General features: G+C 44.5%; 1 protein-coding gene across 4 annotated transcripts in view; it reads left to right on the forward strand.

Annotated features, from left to right (window-relative positions):
• Positions 1–3,480: 3,480 nt before the first annotated feature.
• HERC3 (HECT and RLD domain containing E3 ubiquitin protein ligase 3) overlaps positions 3,481–24,726 on the forward strand; it is a 113,151-nt gene continuing 91,905 nt past the window's right edge. For 2 of the 4 annotated variants that reach the window (XM_045536817.1, XM_045536818.1), the window contains exons 1-3: positions 3,494–3,632; positions 5,942–6,003; positions 14,896–15,150. In XM_045536817.1, the coding sequence (XP_045392773.1) occupies positions 14,925–15,150 (226 nt within the window). In that variant the 5' untranslated portion in view covers positions 3,494–3,632; positions 5,942–6,003; positions 14,896–14,924. Of the gene's footprint in view, positions 3,633–5,941; positions 6,004–14,895; positions 15,151–24,726 lie in introns of those variants that run through there. The other 2 variants (XM_045536816.1, XM_045536819.1) reach the window with 2 other exon arrangements.

Below are 24,726 nucleotides of genomic sequence, written 5' to 3' on the forward strand. Positions count from 1 at the left end.
TAGAATAAGTCACTTCTAAAAATGCATATATATGTATTAGAAATGCTAAACTATTAAGAACTAAATGTAGTCAGTGAAGGAAAAATCATTTTTATTTTCTTCTTTTCCCTCATAGGTATTTAACATATTTTATACAGTAAATATATATTACATTTGTGAAGAGAAAAATAAGTTGGGTTTTTATTTTTTAAGTATGTAAGAAAATGAATACAATGGGAAAATCACAGAGGAAAGTTAAAATGAACTAAAAAATGCAAGCAGTAAGACTCTGTACAGACGGGCCAGACATTTTGCTCCAGGCTTTCAAGAGTTAAAGAGGGAAACAATCAACTAAGATATCTATAGTATCTGTAACATAAGAACAATCTGTTAATCAGCAACTCAGAAGTAAATATAATAGCAGATTTCATTGGGATTTAGCCACCACGTAGGCTAAAAACAAAATGCTGAAAGCCAACAGAAGGTTAAATACCAACTTCTCAGTCCCTCTTTATTAAAAGGGTGGCTATAAAGTCTGGAAACACAGACAACATTATTTTAGTTTTTACAGGTTTACAGTAAGTAAATTATATCATGTTTTGTATTATATGTCAACTTTACAGATTGAACCTCCTGATTACTTACTTCTTCTAGGGTATGCTAAAGGTATTGGTTTATTTGGTAAAAATCAGAAGGAGAAATCCTCCGAGGCAACACATCACAGCTGCTTTTGCTGGGATGGAGGAAAATGTGTAGAAGCACCCTGCTCACTGTGACATGAACTATTCATTGTTACAAGGGACAAACACATCAGAGAAATGTAAATTGCCTGTTTTCAGATTTCATGGCCAACCTATAAAGCCGTCTAATATCTTTGTAAGTATGCCCTTCTGGATTTCCACAGGTTCACTTTAGCTTTTCTAGGATAGAATAAAATTCCTTCAATTTCATTTGACCCAGATTTCATAAAACTTCCAAGAAAGGGGATTTTTTAATTTGATGATTTTATTTTGGTTTTACACAAGTAAATTTTTGAATACTTTGTTTCCTTGCCTCTAGAAAGGTAAAACAGCGGCCTACTTTTTGGCAGTGAAAATACACGCTATGCAGTGACATGGACACAAACATGCTCTTTGGTCCCATACTCCCATCAAAAGTTATGGTGGCCAAGTGTGGTGGCTCACGCCTGTAATCCTAGCACTTTGGGAGGCTGAGGAGGAGGTTTCGCTTCAGGCCAGGAGTTCAAGACCAGCCTGAGCAACATAGTGAGACCCTGTCTCTACAAAAAATAAGAAAAATTACCCAGGTGTGGTGGCATGTGACTGCAGTCCCAGCTACTTGGGAGGCTGAGGCAGGAGGATCTCTTGACTCCAAGAGCTGTGATGATGTCATTGCTCTCTAGCCCAGGGAACAGAGTGAGACCCTGTCTCAAAACAAAACAAAGTAAAACAACAACAACAACAACACAATTGTTGGTGCTGGGGCCATTTAAAGCCATTGTGAGGCTGGGCACGGTGGCTCATGCCTGTAATCCTAGCCCTCTGGGAGGCTGAGGCGGGTGGATCGCTCGAGGTCAGCAGTTCGAGACCAGCCTGAGCGAGACCCCGTCTCTACTAAAAAGAAACAGAAATAAATTATCTGGACAACTAAAAATATATATAGAAAAAATTAGCCGGGCATGGTGGCGCATGCCTGTAGTCCCAGCTACTCAGGAGGCTGAGGCAGGAGGATCGCTTAAGCCCAGGAGTTTGAGGTTGCTGTGAGCTAGGCTGACGCCACGGCACTCACTCTAGCCTGGGTAACAAAGTGAGACTCTGTCTCCAAAAAAAAAAAAAAAAAAAAAAAAAAGTAAAGCCATTGTGGTAAAGGGAGCAGGATCTGCTGGCTGAGGAAATTGCCATTATACATTGGATGAGTTAAGAAAATAAAATGAACTGTTGTGGTATTTTCCCTGTTTGTTCTACATGTGAGTAAGTTCCCTGGGTCTGGCTGTTTATTTTGTACAGTACTTTAGTTTGTTATTTAGACATCACTCCTACCCCATGTCCAGGTTTGAGTCTTTGATAAACCACCCTTTTCCTCGATGAAATTTCACATGAAAAACACCTGAGCCACGGGCCAGATAATTCAACCCAAACACTGATTGATTACAAGCCTCACATGTGACTCAAGAAAACAGGCTCTCCCTCCTTCCTTCTCAAGTATCCTCCTTCCTACTAGTCCTCCTCGTTGACCATTTCCCCAGTTCTTTTTGGTGATATTATCTCTAAATTAGGATTTCATCTTTGTAATGGACTAAACTTTTGTGAAACTGCCACACTGCTGGAGCTCCGGTCCTCAGCGTTTCTAGACGTGTCCAGGGTGATTCCAAAGCCAAAGGTTTGTATTATTTTCCTGGATGACCTCAGCTACCTCATAACTGAGATTCTGCCTTCTAATCTTTCTTGCCTTAGGTGTGTTCGACAATATGCCTGATTTCCCCAAGGGTTCATACACGAGCCAACATTGTCTCATCCCCAGGAGATACCACTCTTCGAAAATTGGTTTTCCTACTTAATCAATCAGTCAGGTTCTGGAGCAGGTAATTGCAGACCTGAGGAGATCTGAACGTCCTTGCAAAGAAGCCGGCCTCAAGGGGCCTTCCTGGTTCAAATGCCAGGTTACAGAAATTCTCCCACCAGGAGAGTTAGTTATTCCTTTGGATTCAAGCTGGACTTCCCTAGTGTTCTGCCTTTCAAATTTAAGGGGGGGCAGACACATGGAAGCTACCTTTGTGAGACTGTTTTCTTCAAAGGATTATCTGTGGATCAGATAAGGACCAGGGCAAATCTGAACGCACTTGTGACCTTGGGGAGGAGGAGGAAGCTCTGACCTTCATGGCCAGGTAAAGTAGAAGAGGAAAAACTTTTATTTTTTTATTTTTTAAACCTATTACTGGGTTTGGGCTATAGGGTGTCTTTCAGATTCCAAGATTTAAGATCTGGTGCTCAGTGACTTTTCTTTTCACGCCCCCCCAGTGTCCCCGAGCCCCGCTCCACCCTGCCGTCCCCAACTCTGCAGGGGGAAGCTGGCAGCGCCGGCAGCCGCAGCGGCTCCTTCCCGCCTCTCCCGCCGCGCGGCCCCCCGGTCCCGCCGTCCTTCGAGGGTGAGTGCAACCGAAGACCCCCGCCCCGCTCCCGTCCCCCGTCCCCGAGGCTGGCGGTCACCTCTGCATAAAGAATAACAAACCGGAGCCCAGAACCTGAAAAACCGGCCGCCGATGAGTCCCGCATTCTTATTTCAAGGCGAACGCTCTGTGTCTCTGCAGTTCGGTCTCCGCCGCCACGCCGCGCCGCCGTCCGTCCCCTCGCCCGCGTCCTGTCACCTCGGGCCGCTCGCGCCGCCCTCTCCGGCCTGGGCCTCTCCCCGCCTCCCGCCCGCGGATCCCGCCGCCCCGCCCCCGCCAGCACCGCGGCGGCTGCCATTGGCGGGGGCCCGCCCCAGCAGGCCGCCCATTGGCCGGGCGCGAAGTCACTCACGCGGCGCATTCCGCCGCCCGCAGGCTCGCGGGGAAACTTCCTTATTATTGTGACGCCGAAAACCGAGAAAGCCCGAGCCCAGCCAGGGGCGCCCTGACAGCCGGGATCCCACGCCGCGGTGCGGCGGCTGCAGAGGTGCGCGGGGCGGGGGCCGGGGTTCCGGGGAGGAGGGTGTCGCGGAGCTGCCGCCGCGCGGTCGCCGCGTCCCTCCCGGCACCGCTGTCGGCGCGCGGCTCCCGGAGGGGCGGCTGCGGCGGGGCACGACGACCCGGGGCGGGGGCGCGGGGAGGTCGGGGCGCCCCTGACCCCCGCGGGCGCCTCCCTGGCGTTCCGGGAGTGTCGCCCTCTTCTTGCCGGGGAGCCCCGCGCCGGGAGAGGCTGGAAAAGCCTTCCAAATGGGAGCGCCTCCCGCCCAGACTCCGCTGTCTGCAGTCGGGGAGGAACTGCGACGCGGCAAGTCACAAGGCGGACCCTCCCCTTCCTCGTCCCCCTGCCCGCATTTCGATGCCGGGGCTTCGGTGACATCCTGGCGGCGAGGGGCGCGAACGCCTCCCCGCGAAATGCGAGCCCGGGGGGCCTCGGCGGCCCCGGAGGAGTTCGCGCCGAGGATGCGGGGCACGGCGTCCGCGGTGACAGCGCCGGCGGGGCGGCGGGGCCCGGCGCCACCCGCCCCACGGAGGCGGGGCCGGCTGGCCTCGCCCGAGTCCGCCTCCGGGGCGGGGCCGCGCCGGGGGTGTGTGTGGACACGTGCGGCGCGCGCGTGGGTGACAGCGGACGCGTGAGTGTGCGGACGGGCGCCGGGGTCGTCAGGAGCTCGGGCGGTCGGGAGCAGGTGCGACTTTCGCGTCACCTGCGACTGGGTAGAGTGGCCACACGGGGACAGCCGGACAGGGAAGAGCGCGGTAACCCGAGACAGGTGAGCCCGCGGGGACGGCGCCTCCTGCAGCGCAACCGGGCGTTGATGGATTCTGTGCTCGCAGCGTGGGCTCCGGGGAGCAAGTATTTGAACTTGGCTGTCGGTCTGTCACTGTTGCTGGCTTTTTTTTTCCCGATTACATTTTACTTTAGCTTTCAAATCGGCTCCACCAGGCAGGACTTTGAATTCATGGCTGAGCCTTGCAGGAGTTTGCTTGGCTTCGTCTCACGCAGAAGACGATTCAAGAGCGGCTCTTCCATTTTTTGTGTGTGTCTTCTGGCGCTCTCCACAAATAGGACGCTGTTTCTAGAACCTTTTATTTGATGCTTTGATAACGCCAACTGAGCTGATTTTTTAACCCTAGACTGAGGAGAAAGGGGGAAAATAAAATGAGGATTAATAACCTTTTAAAATGTAGTGGCTAGAGAGAGTGTCATATTTTAGTAGGCAGATTATTGTGAAGCTCTCTCCTTTTGTACTTTCCCTTACCCTGGGGGAGGAGGGAGTAGCATTATAAAGCAGAAAAAAGCAAAGTGAATGAATCACATATTTTAAAGCAAAAGAGATGAATCACCTAGTCCACATTATTATCTGACCCCTACCGAGGAACCTTCTGGAGAAAGTATAATCCAAGAATCAAGAAGACAGGTTAGAAACCTCTTTGGTAAAACTCCTCCTTTGGCATGGGGAGAAAAAAAAAAGTCAGTGTTAACTAGCATCCCGCTCTGCTTGTTCAGTAAGTAGCTGGAGTTTCATTTTTGTAAAAAGAAACAGGGATTCCAAAATGTGCCAAATGGTATGGTTGAAGCCATTGGCTATAGCATTTCATTCTGAGGAACAAATTTAAATTTCTTAGGATTTGTATGACCAATTAAAAACATTTTTTATCCTTAATGAGAGTAGTGGAGATACAGAATAGTTTTGCTTGTTTCAGAAATAAAAGTAATGTTTTCCAAATTGAATGGGATTTTCTACATAAGAAGGTAGAAATAAAGTTATGGTGATAATATCTTAAACTCATGCAGAACTTTTTGTTTTGAGAGACATAAGGTGCCTCTCAGATAATCTCTTCTTGTTTTGCATGATATAGGATATGGTAATGAGAAGGAATGAAAGGAGAGTTTTCCTAACAGTTGTGGCAAAATAAACTATAGTATGTGTGATACCTGGAACAATAAACAAAATGGACAAAATTGAAACAATTCCTACAGTGTCCAAAAATTTCTCTTTCTCACCTAAATGGGAATTTTTAAAGTAATTCGATTTTTACTACTCCCTATCAAATGTCAGGAATTTTATAAGGTGATGTCTATGTCTCTAGTTCACTTTTAGGGATGATTGACATCTTAATTGCGTAGAGAGTATCTTAACCAAACTCCAATCTTTAGACACAGTGTTTGGGGATTATTCAAGCTTGAGTAATTTAAAAATATTCTTATTTTCAGAAATTAACTCCTGTCTTTTTTTCAGTAACATGAAAACACTTTGTAGAGTTGTGTACTAATGTTAATTACTCTTTAACTTGCAGATCTGCAAGGTGTGGTGGAACACTTCTGGCTTCTAGTCCAAATGCCAAGTGTGTGACCTGTGGTGAGTTGCTTCATTTCTCTGGGCCTCAGTTTTCTCATCTTGTAAATGGGGATAATATCTAACTCACAGAATTGATAAGAGTATTTACACAGGACAATGCAGGTAAAGCACTCAGGCTGGTACAGCTTTCTAGAGAGGAACCTAAACAAATCCTAATGCCTTCCTTCTGCTGTGCAGTAGTGAACAGAACAGGGTGAGCCCAGGAGGTAGAAGACCTGGTTTCTGTCTGTCCTTCAACAGCTTACTTCTTAGAGGACTAGAGTTACTTGGCTTCTAAAATGGGGTTAGAAATGTAACTGTCTTGCTTAGGGGGTTCAAATGGACTTTTAAGGCCTCTTTAATAAGATGATAGCTTTGATAATGTAACTCTGTCCCCTTTAGACATTTACTTCATTTAGAAATAGTACTTAGTGGCAGGGGGATATATTTCTGTGTAAGTGAACCGGTTTTATAGTAAGTCAGGGTAGACATGGGGGAAAGGCTGGTCAACTCTGTTAAGATTGCTTCGCTTATCCCTTCCCTTCTGGTAACATAGACTCTAGTTGCCTATGAACATCATCAGTGATTGAGCTCATATGAACTCACCTGTGGTGTACAGCATCTTCTTTGCACTTTTGTTTTCAAAGTTGGAGAAGAGGTATGGCTTGGCTTTGTTTTGTCTGGGCGATGATGTAGGTTCATGTTGGAGAGCATGGGCTTTGGAGTCTGGCAGAGGAGATTTGAATCCTGCCTTTGCTATTTAGTAAGTTTCCATTTCAGCTACTTATGTACATGTTCTTGGTCAAGTGACTTAACCTTGCTAACCCTGGGGTTATCGCAAAGGGTAAATTAATCTGTGTAAAGTTTTCAGTGCAGAGCTGGACACATAGTAGGCTTGCAGTAATAGTATTACTTTTCCTTTGTTCAGCAACTATTTATTGAGCCCCTACTATGTGCCAGACGCTAGTCTTGTCTCTAGGGATAGAGAAATGAACAAAAGAGGCTTGGTCCTTCCTTCGTGGAGCTTCCATTCCTCAATTCTAGCCTGTTGAGGTGATACTGAAACACACCATTTAATGACCGCTTCCATTGTAGGAGAAATTCTCCTTTCAGATCTGCTAAAAGGTGGTGAGGGGAGAGGGCATTTTAGCATGGAGGAAATATTAATACATTATTATTTTTTGTTATTGCATAGAGCATCTTTAACATTATCCGGAAAACAAAACTGGTAACTAATTGAGATTGTAGGAATTCTATTTTTCTCATATTGGGGTTCAGTTCACCAGGCACTTATCAAGCCTCTACTGTGCTCTGCATGGGGGGCACAAAGATGAGTAAAACCTGTTCCTTCATGGAGAAGCTCCCAGTCTGCACGTGGACAGGGTGTTGGAGGAGAAGGTGTGAGGAGCGGTGATACTACCTAAACAGCACTTTTCATTTTTTTGTATTGTGAAGTATTTGTAAGCATAAAATCACATGTGTAATATATACATTAAGAAACATAATAAAAGAACAGAAGCAGACTATTGGCCAGGCTTTTGAAGTGCCTCCTTTTGTGCTCCTTCCAGATTGTTCTCTCTGTCCCTCCTGCCTCCACAATCACTCCCTTGTATTTTGTGTTTGATTTTTTTTTTTTTGCTTTTCTTCATAGCTTTAGTCCCACTGAGTTTTAAATTTCTAAATAACGTGTTATACTTGTGTTTGAACTTTGTAAAAATGCATACTCTGAATTCTTCTGTGACTTAACATTGTTTTTAAGATTTAGCTACACTGATGCTTATAGAGGGATTCATTTGTTTTTCACTACTATATGGTATTGAATTTTATGCATGTGCCACGGTTTGTTTTCTTATCGATGGATATTTGGGTAGTTTCTTGTTTTTTCTATTTCAAATAATGTTCAAATGAATATTCTTGTACATATATCTCGGTGCTTATGTTCATGAGTTTTTCACTGCATTGTATAGTAAGATGGTCACTAGCCATATATATATCATATATATATGGCTACTTACATTAAATTTAAATAATATTAAAATTTCAGTTCTTCACTTGCACTAGCCACATTTCAAGTACTCACAAGTAACCACGTATGGGTACTGCCTACCATAGTAGTCAGTGCAGATGTATAGCATTTCTATCATTGTAGAAAGTTCTAAGTTTCCAGGTTTTACTCATCTTTGTATCTCCAGTTCTCAGCATAATGCAGGAGCACCGTAGATGTTTAATAGGTTGGACTGTGCTGGTCATATGCCCTGGAGTAAATTACTGTGCTGTGAGGTAGTCACATCTTCATTTTGCTCGATAATACCAGCTTGTTTTCCCAAGTGATTATGCCAATTTACACTCCCACGAGCTGTCTATGGGAGTTCTGGCTGTTTTGTATCCTTGGCTTGGTATTGTTAGACTTGTCAATTCTTGCCAGTCAGTTTGGTGTCTTTTGAAGGCAGCCCAGGCTTAAACAGACAGTGGAGAGATCATTCTTCTACCTTCACAAAGCCCAGCACCAGGTATCAAAGAACGCACCACCTGTAAGGGGATGATCAGGGGAGAGGTAGGAATGTTTTCTGTGTTGGCTGAAAGGATCAGAGACCTGAAGTTCAGCTAAAGTGGAGGAGAAGAGGGAAAAGAGCAAGGAGTGGATTTATACTGTTGAAAACTTCTCTTTGCCTTCTGTGCCATTTCTGCCTACGGTAGTAGCATTTTTGACAATAAAGCATGTCATTAGAAAGAATCTTTTTTCTTACCAGAGTTAATTCTGCATTTGAGTTTTGCCTCCAAATTTATTTAAAGTTTAGATTTGGGGAGTAACTGCAAAGCACTGAAGCCTTGGACACTGTCTTTTCCTGCTGTTGAAAAAGACCCCTGTGTACATATACACCATTCAGGTAATTGCTTCTAAACTTAGTTGAAAGGGAGTTTATGCCTATCTTAAATGAGATTAGAAGTTCTGCTTGAGTGTTATTTAGGTTTCAGTGACTTTCAAACAAAGGAATAAGAACCAGTTGTTAGGCTGCTGTGTGCGTAGTCTGATTGTAAGACAAAGTTTAGGAACTGAAGGTTGTCTTTTAGCATTCAACTCACTAGGATTGGTAAAAAGATTTTTCTATCCTGCCCCCTGCCCCCAAACCTTCTCGAAAATTTACAAAGAAAATACAAAAAACTTTCTTCTAGCAACCTCAAATACTCCTCATGAAAGTTATGGCAGATTGCAGGGTTGCTGCCTTGCTGTACTGCAGATTTGGCAGAACACAGCTTATGCTAATTGCAGCGAGGAAGAAAGGAGTTACACCCCCAGCCTCTTTCGGGAACCATCCTGCCTGCTGAGGTCTCAAAGAAAGGCACTAGGAGTAGGAGTAACAGTGACTAAAGCAGCAGACATTTATTGGTCACTTACTACAACATGCCAGGTACCACGTGAAGCAGTTTTTACGAGCATTTTCTCATTAATCCTACAACACCCTATGGCTCTTTTCCCCATTCTAGAGACAGGAAACAAGCTTAGAGTGGTTAAACATCTTCCCCCAGGTTTCACAGCTCATGTGGTTAATTCAGGGCTTGGACTTCAGTTCTCTTGACCTCTAAGCCCTGCTAAGATTATCTTGAATCTCTTACCAAGAATAGATGGGGAGAAGGGCTTAGGAAAGTACTGGGTGTGACATGGAGAGAAAGTGGTCCTTCCTTTTGTTTTGTGAGGGGAAATTAGAGGCAGGAAATGGAGCGGCTGGAACCGCGGTGGTGTGGGACAGCCAAGGTGGCTAGTGTAGGTGCTGAGAGAGAGGGGGTTAGTCCTGTTTCCTTCAGCAAATTTCACAGTTGTGTGTTTTGAAGGGAAATAGAAGATTCTACTCCTTTAGAAGCAAGGAAGAGACAGTGAGGAAGAATGCATGGGAGGGCCTGAAAGATCAGAATGCTCAGTGTTGCAGACCATTGCTGAAAACAGACCTTTAAATTCATGGACCCCAGCAGCTGCCAGATTTGGGGGTTCAACTAGAGCGTACTTTTAAGTGAAAGCTGTATTAATGGCTGGCTTTTTTTTCAATGCACTAGACTTCTCTTCTGAAAGCTAGATAATCTTAGTGCCTCTTGCTGTAGTTCTGGCAGAGCATTATGATGACCTAGACCGTATTACAATTAGGATTGCTATTCCGTTCATAGGGATACATTTTATTTGCAGTTGCTATTTAATTCTGTTGGTAAGCAGTGTTTATTGGGCTACTTGAAGATGCCATTACTAGAACTCAGGTGGGAAGGGTTTCTGAAGTTTTCTTTAATTAGAGATGATAATAGCAGTACCTGTTGCACAGAAGATTAAATGAGTTAATATCTGTGAAGCACATAGAAAAGTGCTGAGTAAGCTCAAATTGTCTTACCTGCTGTTGTTGTTAATAATATAACTCAGGAGTTTTTTTATGCAAGTGAAAGAAACCCAATTTGAACGAGCATAAATAAGCTTAAATAAACAAAAAAGGGACTTATGAGATTATATATAGTTGATTCTTGTTATTTGCAATAGTTATGTCCTCTAAAGTCACTGTGAATACCAGATTAGTGAATACAGAGCCATCGCTTCTTAGGAAATACAGGGCTAGGTTCCTGCAAGCCTCTGAGTTGTGGCATTTTGGGCAGTTGATCAATATGTATCTTGTTTTATGTGTGTCTAGACACCTTATTTGGTATATATTTATTATAAATATATGCACTATTTCTCTATAATAAAACACTAGTCGAGAAAGGTTTAACATTTTCCTGACCCAGGGTAATGTGACAATAAATGTTTTTGAATTTCAGCTTCACATCAATCCCGTCAACTGTGCTTTTTGGTTATTTTGGTTGTCGTCTTGTGAATCCACAGATTTAGCTGCTTTTCCATCTTTTCTATAGCTTCATTATGCTCTATAGATGTCACATTAGCGCTTTCTGGGGTGGCCTTGCATACAGATCCTTTTCCATTTTTGGATGTACCCTTATTGTTGATTCGTTAACATTGAACTCATGGCCAACACTATAACTCATGCATGAAGGAAACCTATCCAACACACACATTTTCTCTGTGAGGCACATAACAGCCTTCTTGCATCTAGGAACACTAGACAGCACTTCAGCTCTCTGCTTGGGGGATATTTTAAACAGTAAAATCACCAACAAAAAAAATGCAAAAAATGTGACACTAAATAGACTGCAAAAAGGACACTTGTTTACAGTGTGAGTTGAAATAAGAAAGCGGAGCATAGCCTTGTTCCTTTAGCCGAGAACATGCATGTAGGGTGATTCAATTTTTTGTCTCTCTGCTCATGTCTGGGAATGATTGAAAAAGCTCTCCAAGTAATATTGATTTGGGGTTTACACATAAATTTCAGTGAGTAGGCAAATTCCCAAGTATGAAATCTAAAAACAGTGAAGCTCACTTGTACTTAGAAAGAGTAAAGGTGGTGGTGGGGGCACCAGGCAAGAGGGGCTAGCAAGGCTCAGTCAGCGTCACTGGGACTCCTTCTGTCTCCTCTCTGAATGCTGATGCCTGGGTAGCTTCACAATCTCTTGCAGGTATCCTCCACGTGGCAGGGAAGGTAGCTTTCGGCAGCCTCAGTTATCTTTCAGAGGCAAAAGGCAGGTTTCCTTTAGAGCTCCATGCAACTTACTAGGGAAGGACTCTGGCCCAGTTGGAATGTGAACCTATTCCTGTGACAATCACTATTGCTTGGGGGGGGACATTCTCTGATTAGCTTGCTGTGAGTCATGTGCTGTGGCTTAGGGGGGCATTCTCTGACTGGCTTGGTATGAGTCATGTGCTATTGCTTAGGGGTGGCATTCTCTGATGATTGGCTTGGTGTGGGTCATGTGCTGTGGCTTGGGGGGGCATTCTCTGATTGACTTGGTGTGGGTCATGTGCTGTGGCTTGGGGGACATTGATTGGCTTGGTGTGGGTCATGTGCTATTGCGTAGGGGTGGTGTTCTCTGATTGGCTTGGTATGGGTCATGTGCTAGGGGTGGCGTTCTCTGATTGGCTTGGTATGGGTCATGTGCTGTGGCTTGGGGGGGACATTCTCTGATTGGCTTGGTATGGGTCATTTGCTATTGCTTAGGAGTGGCGTTCTCTGATTGGTTTGGTATGGGTCATGTGCTATTGCTTAGGGGTGGCACTCTCTGATTGGCTTGGTATGGGCCATGTGCTATTGCTCGGGTGGCGTTCTCTGATTGGCTTGGTATGGGTCATGTGCTATTGCTTAGGGGTGGCATTCTCTGATTGGCTTGGTATGGGTCATGTGCTATTGCTTAGGGTTGGCGTTCTCTGATTGGCTTGGTATGGGTCATGTGCTATTGCTCGGGTGGCATTCTCTGATTGGCTTGGTATGGGTCATGTGCTATTGCTTAGGGGTGGCATTCTCTGATTGGCTTGGTGTGGGTCATGTGCTATTGCTTAGGGATAGCATTCTCTGATTGGCTTGGTGTGGGTCATGTGCTATGGCTTAGGGGGACATTCTCTGGCTTGGTGTGGGTCATGTGCTGTGGCTTAGGGATGGCATTCTCTGATTGGCTTGGTGTGGGTCATGTTGCTATGGCTTAGGGGGCATACTCTGGCTTGGTGTGGGTCATGTGCTCTGGCTTAGGGGGACATTCTCTGATTGGCTTGGTGTGGGTCATGTGCTCTGGCTTAGGGGTGGCATTCTCTGATTGGCTTGGTGTGGGTCATGTGCTGTGACTTGGGGGGCATTCTCTGATTGGCTTGGTGTGGGTGTGCTGTGGCTTGGGGGGCATTCTCTGATTGGCTTGGTGTGGGTCATGTGCTATTGCGTAGGGGTGGTGTTCTCTGATTGGCTTGGCCAAGATCATTGACTAAAGCCACTGTGAGCATCGTTTACAGATCTTTGTGTACACATACATCCATGGCTTCTTGATACCATATTTTTAGACATATTGTTTATGCTAGGCTTAATGCTACAGCTGCCTAATCTCATCCAATATCTCTTAATTCTGACTAGTTTTACTCTTAGAGAGTGAAACTTATTTTCAAGTTTTTCAGGACATCCTGTATTGTATACTGGCTACAACTTAGTCATTCTGCAAGTATTTAATTTTTTGTGTGTTTTGATCTTACAGGTAACATATTATTAATAACATAAATCTACTTGGGTGGCAGTGTGGTGCTGTGCGTGTGAGTGTGGACATTGGTGTCAGGCCTAGATTTATAGCCTGGTTCCCCTCCTTCCAGCTGAGTGACCTTGGCATGCTGCTTATTCTCTGCGAGCCTTGTTTTATCTGAAAATGGGGCTAAAAATCATATTTATGGCACAGGGTTGTTAAGATGAAATGAGATAAGGATATAAAATACATACTAGCACAGTGATTGATGCCATATGATGTTGTTTATGTAATTATTGGTGGGAGAGATAAGACAGACTTATTAAAAATAAAGCTATTAGTGCAGATAATAGCAATTGGGCAAGTTGGAAGAACTAAATTATGGATAGTTTGTGTGATCTTGCTGGTCTATTTAAATGTATATCCTTATAATACCACTACCACCCTGCTAGTTTTGCATTTTTCTCTCTTCTCCCCCGAGTCTTTGCAAGTGACTCAAAGAATAATGTTTAATTTTAATACATTTTTAGTGTGGAATCTAGACAAGAATAAAAATCTTAGGAAGAAGCAGAACTTTCAGCAGATTGAGATTCAGTTTCATATTTTATTTGGGGCCTTTTCATGTCTTTCCTAAAAGTCTCAAGAGTTCAAAGAGTAAGTCAGGATTACCATAAGGCAGTTGTAAAATTAAGTTGTACATACAAATTAACATCGTTGAGTTAAAGACAAAGTACTGTAATCATGAAGAAGGATTGAAAGAATTAACTTCATCTGTGTTGTAATCTTTAATTTGTAGCCATGGGGCGTGGTTTTACCTTGGGAGAAAGGAGTTTGTCATTTTAAAAGCTGAATTTGCACAGAATAGCCAATTAGCTTTTTCTTTTGTACCTTTAGATTCATAGAAATTAATGAAAATTCTCTCCTGTAGATTATGTAGATTGATTGATATATTCAGCTTTTTTTTTTTTTTTTTTTGAGGCAGAGTCTTGCTCTCTGCCCACGCTAGAGTGCAGTGGCATCATCACAGCTCACTGCAATCTCAGACTCCTGGGCTCCCTCCTCCTGCCTCAGCCTCTCGAGTAGCTGGGACTACAGGAGCATGCCACCACGCCTGGGTGATTTAAAAAAATTGTTTTTCTTTTTTTTAGAGATGGGGGTCTCGCTGTTGCCCAGACTGGTCTTGAACTTTTGGCCTCAAGCAATCCTCTTGCCTCAGCCTCTCAGAGTGCTGGGATTATAGGCGTGAGCCATCACCTGGCCATGTGTTTTAATTTGATAGAAGGTTTGGGATTCTGAAAAGTCATTACCCAAACAGGTAACAGTTTCAATCTGAGTATTAGACATCCCTGTTCTCAAAATTCATTTGCTGTTGTCCACCACGGAATCTACTACTTTTAATGGCCAGGTTCCAATTGCATCCATATGACGGGCTTCCATTGCTCCCTCTTCATTTGGTGTTTTAAATAGGAACTTCTGCTTTTTTTTATAAGACCTTGATGGTTTGCAAAGATTATTTCAGCCAGTTTCCTGTCCTCAGAGTTCATTAGCAATGACCTGAAAACCACATGTGGTCAGTGTTCACTCATTCATTTAAAACAAACAAAATTTGTTTAAACATGTTTTTTACACCCTTACTAACATACAAAGTTATAGCATCATCATAACTTATACCTACTTTAACAATATTAATGTTTTATTTTGATATATATATGAAGAATATTAAGAGGAGGTTATTTTTTAAATTGGTTACATTTATTGCTTGAATCGATTTTCTCTGACATTGAAAGAATTTTTTTAACATTTTTTTTTTTTTTTTACAAAACTGTCTTCTAGGCTACATGACTCCCTGAAAGATAAGAACAATGTTATGTTGGGGATATTGGTCTCTGGGCCAACCTGGGATCAGCACCAACCTGCAAGGCATCGTGGCTGAGCCCCAGGTGTGTGGATTCATATCGGACAGAAGCGTCAAGGAAGTAGCCTGTGGGGGAAACCACTCCGTGTTCCTGCTGGAGGATGGGGAAGTTTACACGTGCGGTTTGAACACCAAGGGGCAGCTGGGCCATGAGAGGGAAGGAAACAAGCCAGGTGAGTGTGCCTTGTCTTGCCTATCGGAGAGAGTGGAAAGGCGGAGGGCAGAATAGCAGGGGACCAGTTGGAGCTGTCCTCACCAAGTGTGTAGCTCTCAGGAAGCCTCGTGTGATAGGTGCAGGGGTTACCTACTGTTTGGAACCATCGTGTCTAATTCAAACCTTCCGATGGAAACAACCCACTTTTCCTTTTTCATCTTGTTAGAGAACATAAGTAATATTAGTTACCAGGGGAGGGAAAGTGACTAGTTAGTTCAGTGTTAGAGAAATAGATTTTCCGCAGTAATTATAAGGATGGAGAGCTAGTGCACGTGGGTTTTGAGAAAGATCTCTCCAGACAAAAATTAGCGTAGGAAGAAGAAATTTATTTTACTTTTTCCAGGTGGAAAAGGACCAACAAGGTGAAAGAAAGGGAGAATAGTGTTGGCATAGAAAATCAGGTATTCAGGCTTTTTATTTAGGGGGTGAAGAAGATTTATGGCTATAGCCAAATTAACAGGGTGCTGTGAAACTCCTATATCCGCTCCTCTCTTCTCGGCAAGAAGAAAGATGATAACAGAAGCGGCTGTAGAGTAATTAGCAGGAGGCAGCTGCAAGACATCAGGTTGTCCGTCTTTCCTGTTTTTTCTTCTGGAAACTTTGGTTATGTCTGAAATGTGGTCAGGTTTCTTGCAGAGGATGTGGTTTTGTCCCTGAGATATGGTTTTGGGCAGTTTGGCCCTGGAGTTGGCACCCCCACCCCACTGCCGTCCACTCGGGACTCCTTGAGGCTATAAAACAAATTCTAAAAAGGCAGTGAGCTGGTGGATGTAAAGAGAAAGATTTACTATTTCCTTTCTTTGAGTTCTGCTCTTTTCGGATGTCCTGTCAGTGGAACCCCTGCAGGGCCTGTCATCTAGTCGGCTGGGGAAGAGGGGCAGAGCACAGGGAGCTGACAGGATTGATCTTTAGCTGTTACTGGGGAAATTGTGGGATTAGATGTTCTCCTGTGATTTTTCACTAGGCTGCCCTTTCAGTAGTTGAATACTAAGCCGTTATGAGGGTTTTATGAACAGGTAATCCTCGCACAATCCGTATCGGAAGCTTTTCTCCCTAATTACCCATTCATTCCTTTGTTTCTGCAACATGCTTTTGTTAAGCATTTTATGCTCAGCCGTGTGTGTGTGGTGTTGGGAGCAGAAAGAGGAGTGAGATGCAGTGATGATGTGGCCCTGCTGGTCCCCATGGCAGGTGCTATTGTGGAAGTACCTGTGAGGCAGGTGGAAGAACTCACTGGAGATGCAGGGCAGGGAGATTGGTTCTGTCTTGGGGGTTGAGTAAGAAGGGTGAGTAGGACTTCCACGTGTGTGTGTGTGTGTGTGTGTGTGTGTGTGCGCGCGCGCGCGCGTGCGCGCGCACACGTGTGAATCAGTGTGGCAGGGACACCAAGCTTGTTGCATACCTGATGCTCGTGGTATGGACATAAAGGTGTGATACCTGTTCGTGGCATGTAGAATAGTGTGGTGAGAATGTAATCGAGGTTAGTGGGAGAGGATAAGCTGGAAAGGTGGGGGCTAATTAGTTTCCTTAAATTTCAGTGCCTTTTATTTATTTATAACAGGAGCTGTGCATATAGTCTGTTTCGATTTTTTTCCTCCTACTTTTGAGGAATCTAAATTTGACTTTCGTTATCTGTGTGGTGTGGATTTATGAGGTGCTCTACTTTCAGTGGTGGTGATGTGTAAATGAGTCTCCTTTTGGTGAGACACGATCAGGTGGGGTCTGGAATGGGGACCATGTATTTGTCACACCAGCATGAGTGTGTGGCCTTTTCTTTGTTACCTCCTGTCCTTTTCATTCAATCCGGATCAAATCCAGACCCCGAAGCTTGATTAAAGGATAGCCTTGCTGTGTTTTCTAGATGATTTTTTACTCTGTAATTTGGCATCAGGAGGAGCTAAATTTCTTCTGTGCTACTGTCTCCCTCTTCTCTCGTCCTAATCCCTCGCACCGGTGGTTGTGCTCCATAGTTTTCCTGCCCAAATGTCGGTGTAAATTTATAATCATTAATTTTTATGTTGGCCGTTGGGAAAAGGGCTGCAGGGTTTGTTGTGAGCAGCATTGTGACGTCTGTGAAGTGTGCTTTGGGGGCTCCCACTTCCTCTTTCTTCACCCCCACTTTCCCTTACGGAGCCCACTCTGAAGCACCCTCCAGTCCTGCTCACCGGGGAGCAACCCCATGATCTAGCCACGGGTTTCCTACCCTGTGGGCCCTGTACTCCTGGGGTTTCAAGGAAGGGGTTTGTAGAATCACGTATAGTCCAACACCATTATGCATGCAATGCACCTGATACTATAGGTTTTCCACTGATTCTGTTTACTAAAATGAAAATTCCATTAAAAGTGCTACTTAATTCAGAAATTGGTAAATCCTACTCATTATGTGTTTTACTAATTAATATAATACAAAAGTATAATATACAACTTCAATGGAGGTGGCTGGAAGAATTTTGACTCTTACAAATGGTCTTCATGTTGGAAAAGATGAAAAGCCAAGGTCGTCTTTCCTCTCCTCCTGTTAAAACTTGTGTCTCACATTAAGTTCCTGGATGCGCTGTTTCCCCAGGTGAGAGCCAGCGTCTGACAACCAATGCCTACAGAGGGGTCAGTGGCAGGTCACAGCCCAACAGCGTGCTCTTTCCTGCAGGAATGTCCACATGTCCTGAGGACTTAGAGGAACTTAAGGCCCACTTCACTCCAGTGATCCTTGAAGGACTTGTCCCCACCCTAGCCAGCCTTTGAGGGGGGAGTATTTTGGGAACTGGGCGGTCTTTCTAGTACTCCTGTAGAGACAGCAAGGGTAGGGTGAACTCCGGAGCCAGATGAACCTAGTAGAGGCATTACCCTGTCTGCCCTAAAATGGGGATTCTGCCTGCTCTTTCATAGGTCCAGGCAATCTGTGTAGTGTCTTACGCAGTGTCCGGCAGTTCTACATCATGCCTCACAAATCAGGCTACTGTGCGGTTTCACGACCCTCTGGAAAGCCTGGTACCGTCTCTAGAGTTACAGGGAAAGATGTCTGGACTGGCAGTTTGAGAACTGGGACCTAGTCCTTTAGCCACCAGGAAATAATAGTGTGGCCTGAGCAAGTTTCTTCTTGTTTCTGAGCCTCAATTCCCTTTCCTGTAAAAGGAGGAGACTTCGTGTTCTAGTTTGTAGTTCTTGGTAAAGTAGATTGAAATGGTAAAGAAGATTCAGGAAACTGCCTGCAGCCTGTGAAGGCTGCCCTCCTCCCACCCTCTCCGTCTGTCTTCTCTGTGGCTCAGCCCTCTGACGGGCAGAGCCTGGCACGCAGACACGCCTCACTGCACTCCTTTGTCTTGGAACCTGGGGTGACAGAGGATTCACTGTGGGGCGGCGGGTGGGAAAGGAAACGGAAACCTTGCAGAACAGCAATAGCAGAGATTGGTAGAAGGCAGAAGACGTCTGAGTGCAATCTGACATTTCTCCAGGGGAGCCTCCCGGCACAGCTCCGTGGAGCCAGTGGTAGGTTTTGGTGGGCCTCCGGATGTCACATGGTAGCAGCCACTCTGCGTCTGCTGCACACTGGGTCAGCCAGCACCTTAGTCATCCTGCAGCCGCCGTCCCCAGGCAGTGCTGAGTGACTGCAAGAAACCCAAGCTAGAGGTGTGCCAAGAAGGCTTTCGGATTCAGCTATGGAATCTAGCCCGTGCTTGTGATCTAAATTTGGAATAAGCTAGACGCTAGTGTAAATTACAAGAGATTCCAGAAATTTCTGTTGTTGGGTAAGCTTGTCTGTTAATTATAAACTCCATAGCAGCTGTGGAATAGTGCCTCTTTGAATGGAAAGATTATGTGGGTTGGTGCCTCCCCCTCTTCATTTCACTTTTCACTGGTAGGTGTGTTCTAAATCTGGGTGCCGTTTGGGTTTATTTTTAATGAGTGGGAAGAAGAGAATGAGCATGTTTCCTGTGTGTGCTTATTGAGAACCACGACCTGGTGAGCACCTAGGCATGAAAGGGGCGTCCATGGCAGGCAGACTCTGCCGCAGGTAGGTGGTGTGGGCCCCGGCCCCCAGGAAGGCCACCCTCAATCCGTGGTGTTTAGGGAGGGAGCTCCATGGATGACCCCTGCCCCAGGGGAGGGTGTCTCTGGGGCAATGGGCAGGTCTGTGATTTCAGCTCGGCATTATTGCCCAGGTCAATTGACTTTGAAATACTGAAAGATTTAAAAAAGTGACTATATGACTATTTCATCTAAGGCTTTGGGAGCGGAAAGAAGTGAGTTTAAGGATTTAATTCTATGGTGGCCTACCTCCAAGGGGCTTAGACAGTTTTGAACACAAGTGGAAAACTTAAGATTTCTCTTTCTTGCTTCACAGTATTGTCTGCAAATGGAATAATGCCTGTCCCTCAACACCCACTCCACTGACTGAGCTTGTTTGCTGAGCTCCGCCTCCTGTCTGATCAGCAGCGGCATTGGATTCTCATAGGAGCGCGAACCCTACTGTAAACTGTGCATGGGAGGGATCTAGGCTGCTCCTTATGAGAATCCAGCGCCTGATGATCTGGGGTGGAGCTGAGGCGGTGATGCTAGTGCTGGGGAGCAGCTGCAAATACAGAGTATCATTAGCAGAGAGGTTAGACTGCACAGAGACCATAATAAATCAATTGCCTGCAGACTCATATGGAAACTACCAGTGAGTGGCAAGTGACAATTAAGCTGCATGTGGTGGCAGGCTTTAAAGTGGCAAGTGAGTTGATGCACTTTAATTGTGCAGCGGCATCTGGTGGCAGAATCCCACACTTATTTTAGTCCACATGTGGCCCACCTATTTTATTTACCACTTCTGTCTGTACCTGTTACACTGTGCACTTCTCTCAGGCACGGTTTCGGTACGCCCACAAGCTAACCCTATCAAAAATGAATAAAAAACAAGCGTTGCTGGAGAACAACTTTGAAAAGGGGAAAGACCCCATGATAGGATAGCAGAAGACTCTAAGACTGCCAACAAAATGAAAGCTGCATTTAAATGAAAATACCTAGAGTCCTGTTTAAATTATGGGTTCATTGTAACAGGTGATTCACATTCTCCAAGCCTGCTTTGTATGATATGTGGCGACTGGCTATCCAAGGAAGCCACGAAACCTTCAAAACTGCTGTGCCACTTTGAGACCGGCCACCCTGCATTACAAGACAAACCTTTGGAGTTTTTCAAAAGAAAAAAAGGTGAACATGAAGAAGAGAGGCAATTACTGAAGGCCACCCCTTCATCAGATGTGTCTGCACTGAGAGCATCATTCTCAGTGGCCAACCGCGTTGCTAAAGCTGAGAAGCCCCTTACGATTATTGGTGAAGGGTTGATGCTGCCTGCTGCTAAGCATAGTTGCCGTGAACTTTTAGGAGGGGCTACAATTCAAATGGCACGTGCTCCTCTCTCGGCTAGCACCGTAACTAGACGAATTGACAAAATAGCAGAGGATGTTGAGGCACAATTCTTAGAGAGGATTAATGAATCACCGTGGCCCGCAATCCAGGTTGACAACAAGGCAACAATGCTTGTTTTTGTGTGATACAGTTTCAGGAGGATGTGCCTGAGGGATGTGTATGTGCCCCTTTGTTGCCAGCCAGCACCGCAGCTGCAGAACTGTTCAAGTCTTTGAGTGATGACACACCGGGAAAGCTGAATTGGCTCATTTTGCGTCTGTGTGTGCACTGATGGAGTGGCTGCCATGACTAGACGGCTTTCTGGTGTCACTACGCGGGTCAGGGAGGTCGATTTCGAATCTGAGTCTACTCAGCGTGTCATTCATAGAGAAATGCTAGCGAGCCGGAAAATGTCACCCGAACTAAACAACGTTTTGCAGGATGTGATTAAAGTTGTCAACCACATTAAAGTACACGCCCTTAGCTCGCGTCTGTTTGCATAGCTCCGTGTTGAGATGGTCACAGAGCATGTGTATCTTACACACAGAAGTGAGGCGGCTTCTAAAGGTAGATCACTGGCCAGAAGTTGTTTTTTTAATTTCAGCATATTATGGGGGTACAAAAGTTTAGGTTGCATATATTGCCCTTGCCCCCCCACCTCCAAATCAGAGCTTCAAGTGTGTCCATCCCCTGGATGGTGCGCATCGCACTGAACTGCTCTAGAGATTTCTTTTAGAAAAAGTCACCACTGACAGCATGTCAGTGACACGGAATGGGTTGCAAAACTTGCTTACTTGCGTGACATATTCATCCTGCTCAGTGAACTCAGTCTGTCACTTCAGGAGAGAATGACGGCTGTGTTCAAGTTGGCAGATGAAGTGGCTGCATTCAAAGCCAAACTGGAATTATGGGGGCGATGAGTGAACATTGGGATTTTTGACATGTTTCAAACATTAGCAGAGATTTTGAAAGAGACTGAGCCAGGGCCTTTTTTCTCCCGGCTGGTGCATGATCACCTATCTCAGCTTTCAAAGAGTCTGAGCATTCCTTCCCAGCCACAAAAGGGCCCCGAACTGGGAAGGAATGGATCCGTGACCCATTTGTGAATAAGCCAGGTGAATCGACTTTGTCCATGCTAGAAGAGGATCAACTGCTTGAGATTGCAAATGCCAGTGGCCTTAAAAGTATGTTTGAGACAACTTCACATCTCCATACGTTCTGGATTAAAGCCAAGGCGGAATATCCTGAGATTGCCACAAAAGCACTGAAAAGCCTGCTTCCATTCCCAACATCCTATCTTTGTGAAGCAGGGTTTTTCTGCAGTGACAGCAACCAAAATGAGATTATGGAGTAGACTGGACGTAAGCAATACACTTCGGGTGTCATTGTCTCCCGTCACCCTCAGATAGGACCCTCTAGTTGCAGGAAACAAGCTCAGGGCTCCCACCGATTCTGCATTATGATGAGTTGTATGATCATTTCATTATATATTACAATGTAATAATAGAAATAAAGTACACGGTAAATGTAATGTGCTTCAATAAACCTGAAACCATCGCCCCCTTCCTTGGTCTCTGGAAAAATTGTCTTCCATGAAACCGGTCTCTGGTGCTAAAAAGGCTGGGGACTCCTGGCTGTAGGAGATACTCCGGGAGGAGAGTCTTCCACGTAACCACGTGCCTTGAGTCTGTCCTGCCGATCGTCAAATACCCGTTCACGCACTTTGACTCTGACTCTCACTGCTACAGCTGCAAGGCACGTGAATTCACTTTTTTGGATGCATTCTGTACGTGTGACAGCGCAGTGGTGTTAAAGCACTCTCCAGTGATTCTCAGGTTGGAGACCCTTTCTTCCCCCCTCCTTGAGAATATCTAAGGGTTGCCTGTTGTTGTTGCTGCCTCTGAGGCTACAGTGTTTTTGCTTGCATTCTCGTTTCTCTTCTCACAGTGATGCCCCTCTGGGACCAGCTTTGGTGTGTCTCTGTGTGGTGAGGATGGGGCGTTTCGAGGACACAGCAAATGCTGAAACTCCTGGTTCTGCAGGCCCCAGCCGTTTTCACAACCTGTCAGGCAGCACAGGGTCCTAGCTTAGGTGTGCCCATGACTCATTCATTTGTGGTTAGGCCAAGGGCAGAGAGGCCTGTGATTTCCAGAAGCATTTTTCATATGCAGAATATTAAAGCCCCGTGTACACTCGTTGTCTAACTTTAAAAAAAAAGTATTGGATTGTGACCTTTTTGCATATTCCACTCTCATATGACTTTTCTCTCCTTCATTCTCATCCTCACGTTCTGGCATCGATCTCATCCTTTAACCACAAATCAGATAGTTTCAGTGATTAGAGGTATCGTAGGATTATTACTGATTTCATCATGTTTTGTCTATGAATTCATCTCATAATTTCATAACACGTAGGGTCACAGAGCTGGTGTCATAGGAAGACTTGTGTGCCCTTCCCTTTTTAGTAGAACAAGTAAACAAAACCATTGTTTTTCCTAAGTGGTATTTTTTATAAGTGATTAATTTATAAGTGAACATTAAGTAAACCTTGAGCTCTTTTATAAAACTTAAATAGAAACTGGTCGCTCATAGGAAAAAATTTTTAAGTTTTACCTCAATTTACTATGAGTCTCTTATTCCCACCCAGCCACTTTGTAAACACTACTCTTCAGCCAAATGGACAGTTCTCCTTTCACCAAACATTGATTTCCAATGTTGGGATTTCCGCGTAAGCTAATTGTGTGTTATTAGGAACATCTGAATTTGCGTAAAGGTTCTCTAACCTTTCTTCTCATCTTGAATAGACAAGAACTGTGGTAGATGCAGTTATTTAGTTTAATCTGACTTGGCTCTGCTAAATTTTTAAAATTCTGCATAGATATCCCAGGAAACCTTTTCATAGCAAACCCAGAGGGGAACAATTTATGAGCAAGCTATAACATTTCTGTGCAACAGTGTTTGATTCATATCTATGTTTCGTTCCCTTTACTTCCTCCTGAGTTGGTTTCTCTCTTACAGGTAATTTAATCCAATTCCCATTCACATTTTGTATTCAGTCTAAGCATTTCCGTAATGCCCATCACCATATGTAACAGCTCTCCTGCTGTTTGATAAATGAGGTTTATAAAGCAGAATGTCCAAAAGCCTTAATTCCCCAAACCGGCGGTTGCTTCTAATGCTGGTAGAAGCAGCGCTTTCAACTAGCTTCTCAGGTTGCTCTGGGGCATCTGAAGGAAGCAGTAACTCCGTCACGTTAATCAGCTCTTTGCCGCAAAGCAAACTAGCTGAGCTGAAAGGAAATGGGAGAGATCTTGTAATGACTTCCTGTTATTGAAGTGCGTGTTTCCATGGGCATGACTGTGATATGAAAGAAAGACGGTGCCACAGGAAATGTGCAGACCTCAACGTGCACTTGTTAGGGCCCCATCTTGCCTCATTAGGAGTGGCAGGTGGTCCAGGCCCTGCACAGCAATTTCTGATGATAGTGATGATGGTAGTAATCAGACCCAGTGGGATGTCCTGCCTTCGTTGATAGCTGGGTAGGTGGCTTTCTGGTTCAGAGGTCTAAGGATCAGGAGCCACTGTCATTTAATAGTAGTAATTTTGTTTTCTGGGGTGGTTAATTAAAAGTTATTTTTTTTTTCTGTTTATGATAGTCAGCTGACTTTCTTGAAAGACATTTGAGTGTTTTAGAAAACATATACTTATTAATGGGCCTACTCATGAATGTGAGGTGTTACTCATGAGTTTTAAAAATGTATGGGATTACTTTTAAGTAATTGACACAGTGATTTGCATCATGAAACAAGAATTTCCGTTCATTTGTTAATTGTAAAAGTGGTTAACTATACATAAGCTCTCTTCATCTCTGATGTGCTTAGCATTTTTAAGCTGATTAATCCTCATGATAGCTCTGTAAAGTAGGTCAGTATTATTATCCAAGGTATATGTGAAGGCGGAAAGAAGAGGGAGTTGAGTTTGTCTCCCTGAAACAGTACCCTGTTTGGGTACATATAGATGGTTTGGTTTTAATAATATTTACTTTTTTTTTTATTCAGTCATTGACTCAGCAGACATTTACTGAGTGACTAGACTACTAGGCTGCTACTATGTTCTACACACCTTTAGAACGCAACTGATTTAGGACA

This window comes from Lemur catta, chromosome 24 (assembly GCF_020740605.2).
Source record: "Lemur catta isolate mLemCat1 chromosome 24, mLemCat1.pri, whole genome shotgun sequence".
NCBI lineage: Eukaryota > Metazoa > Chordata > Mammalia > Primates > Lemuridae > Lemur > Lemur catta.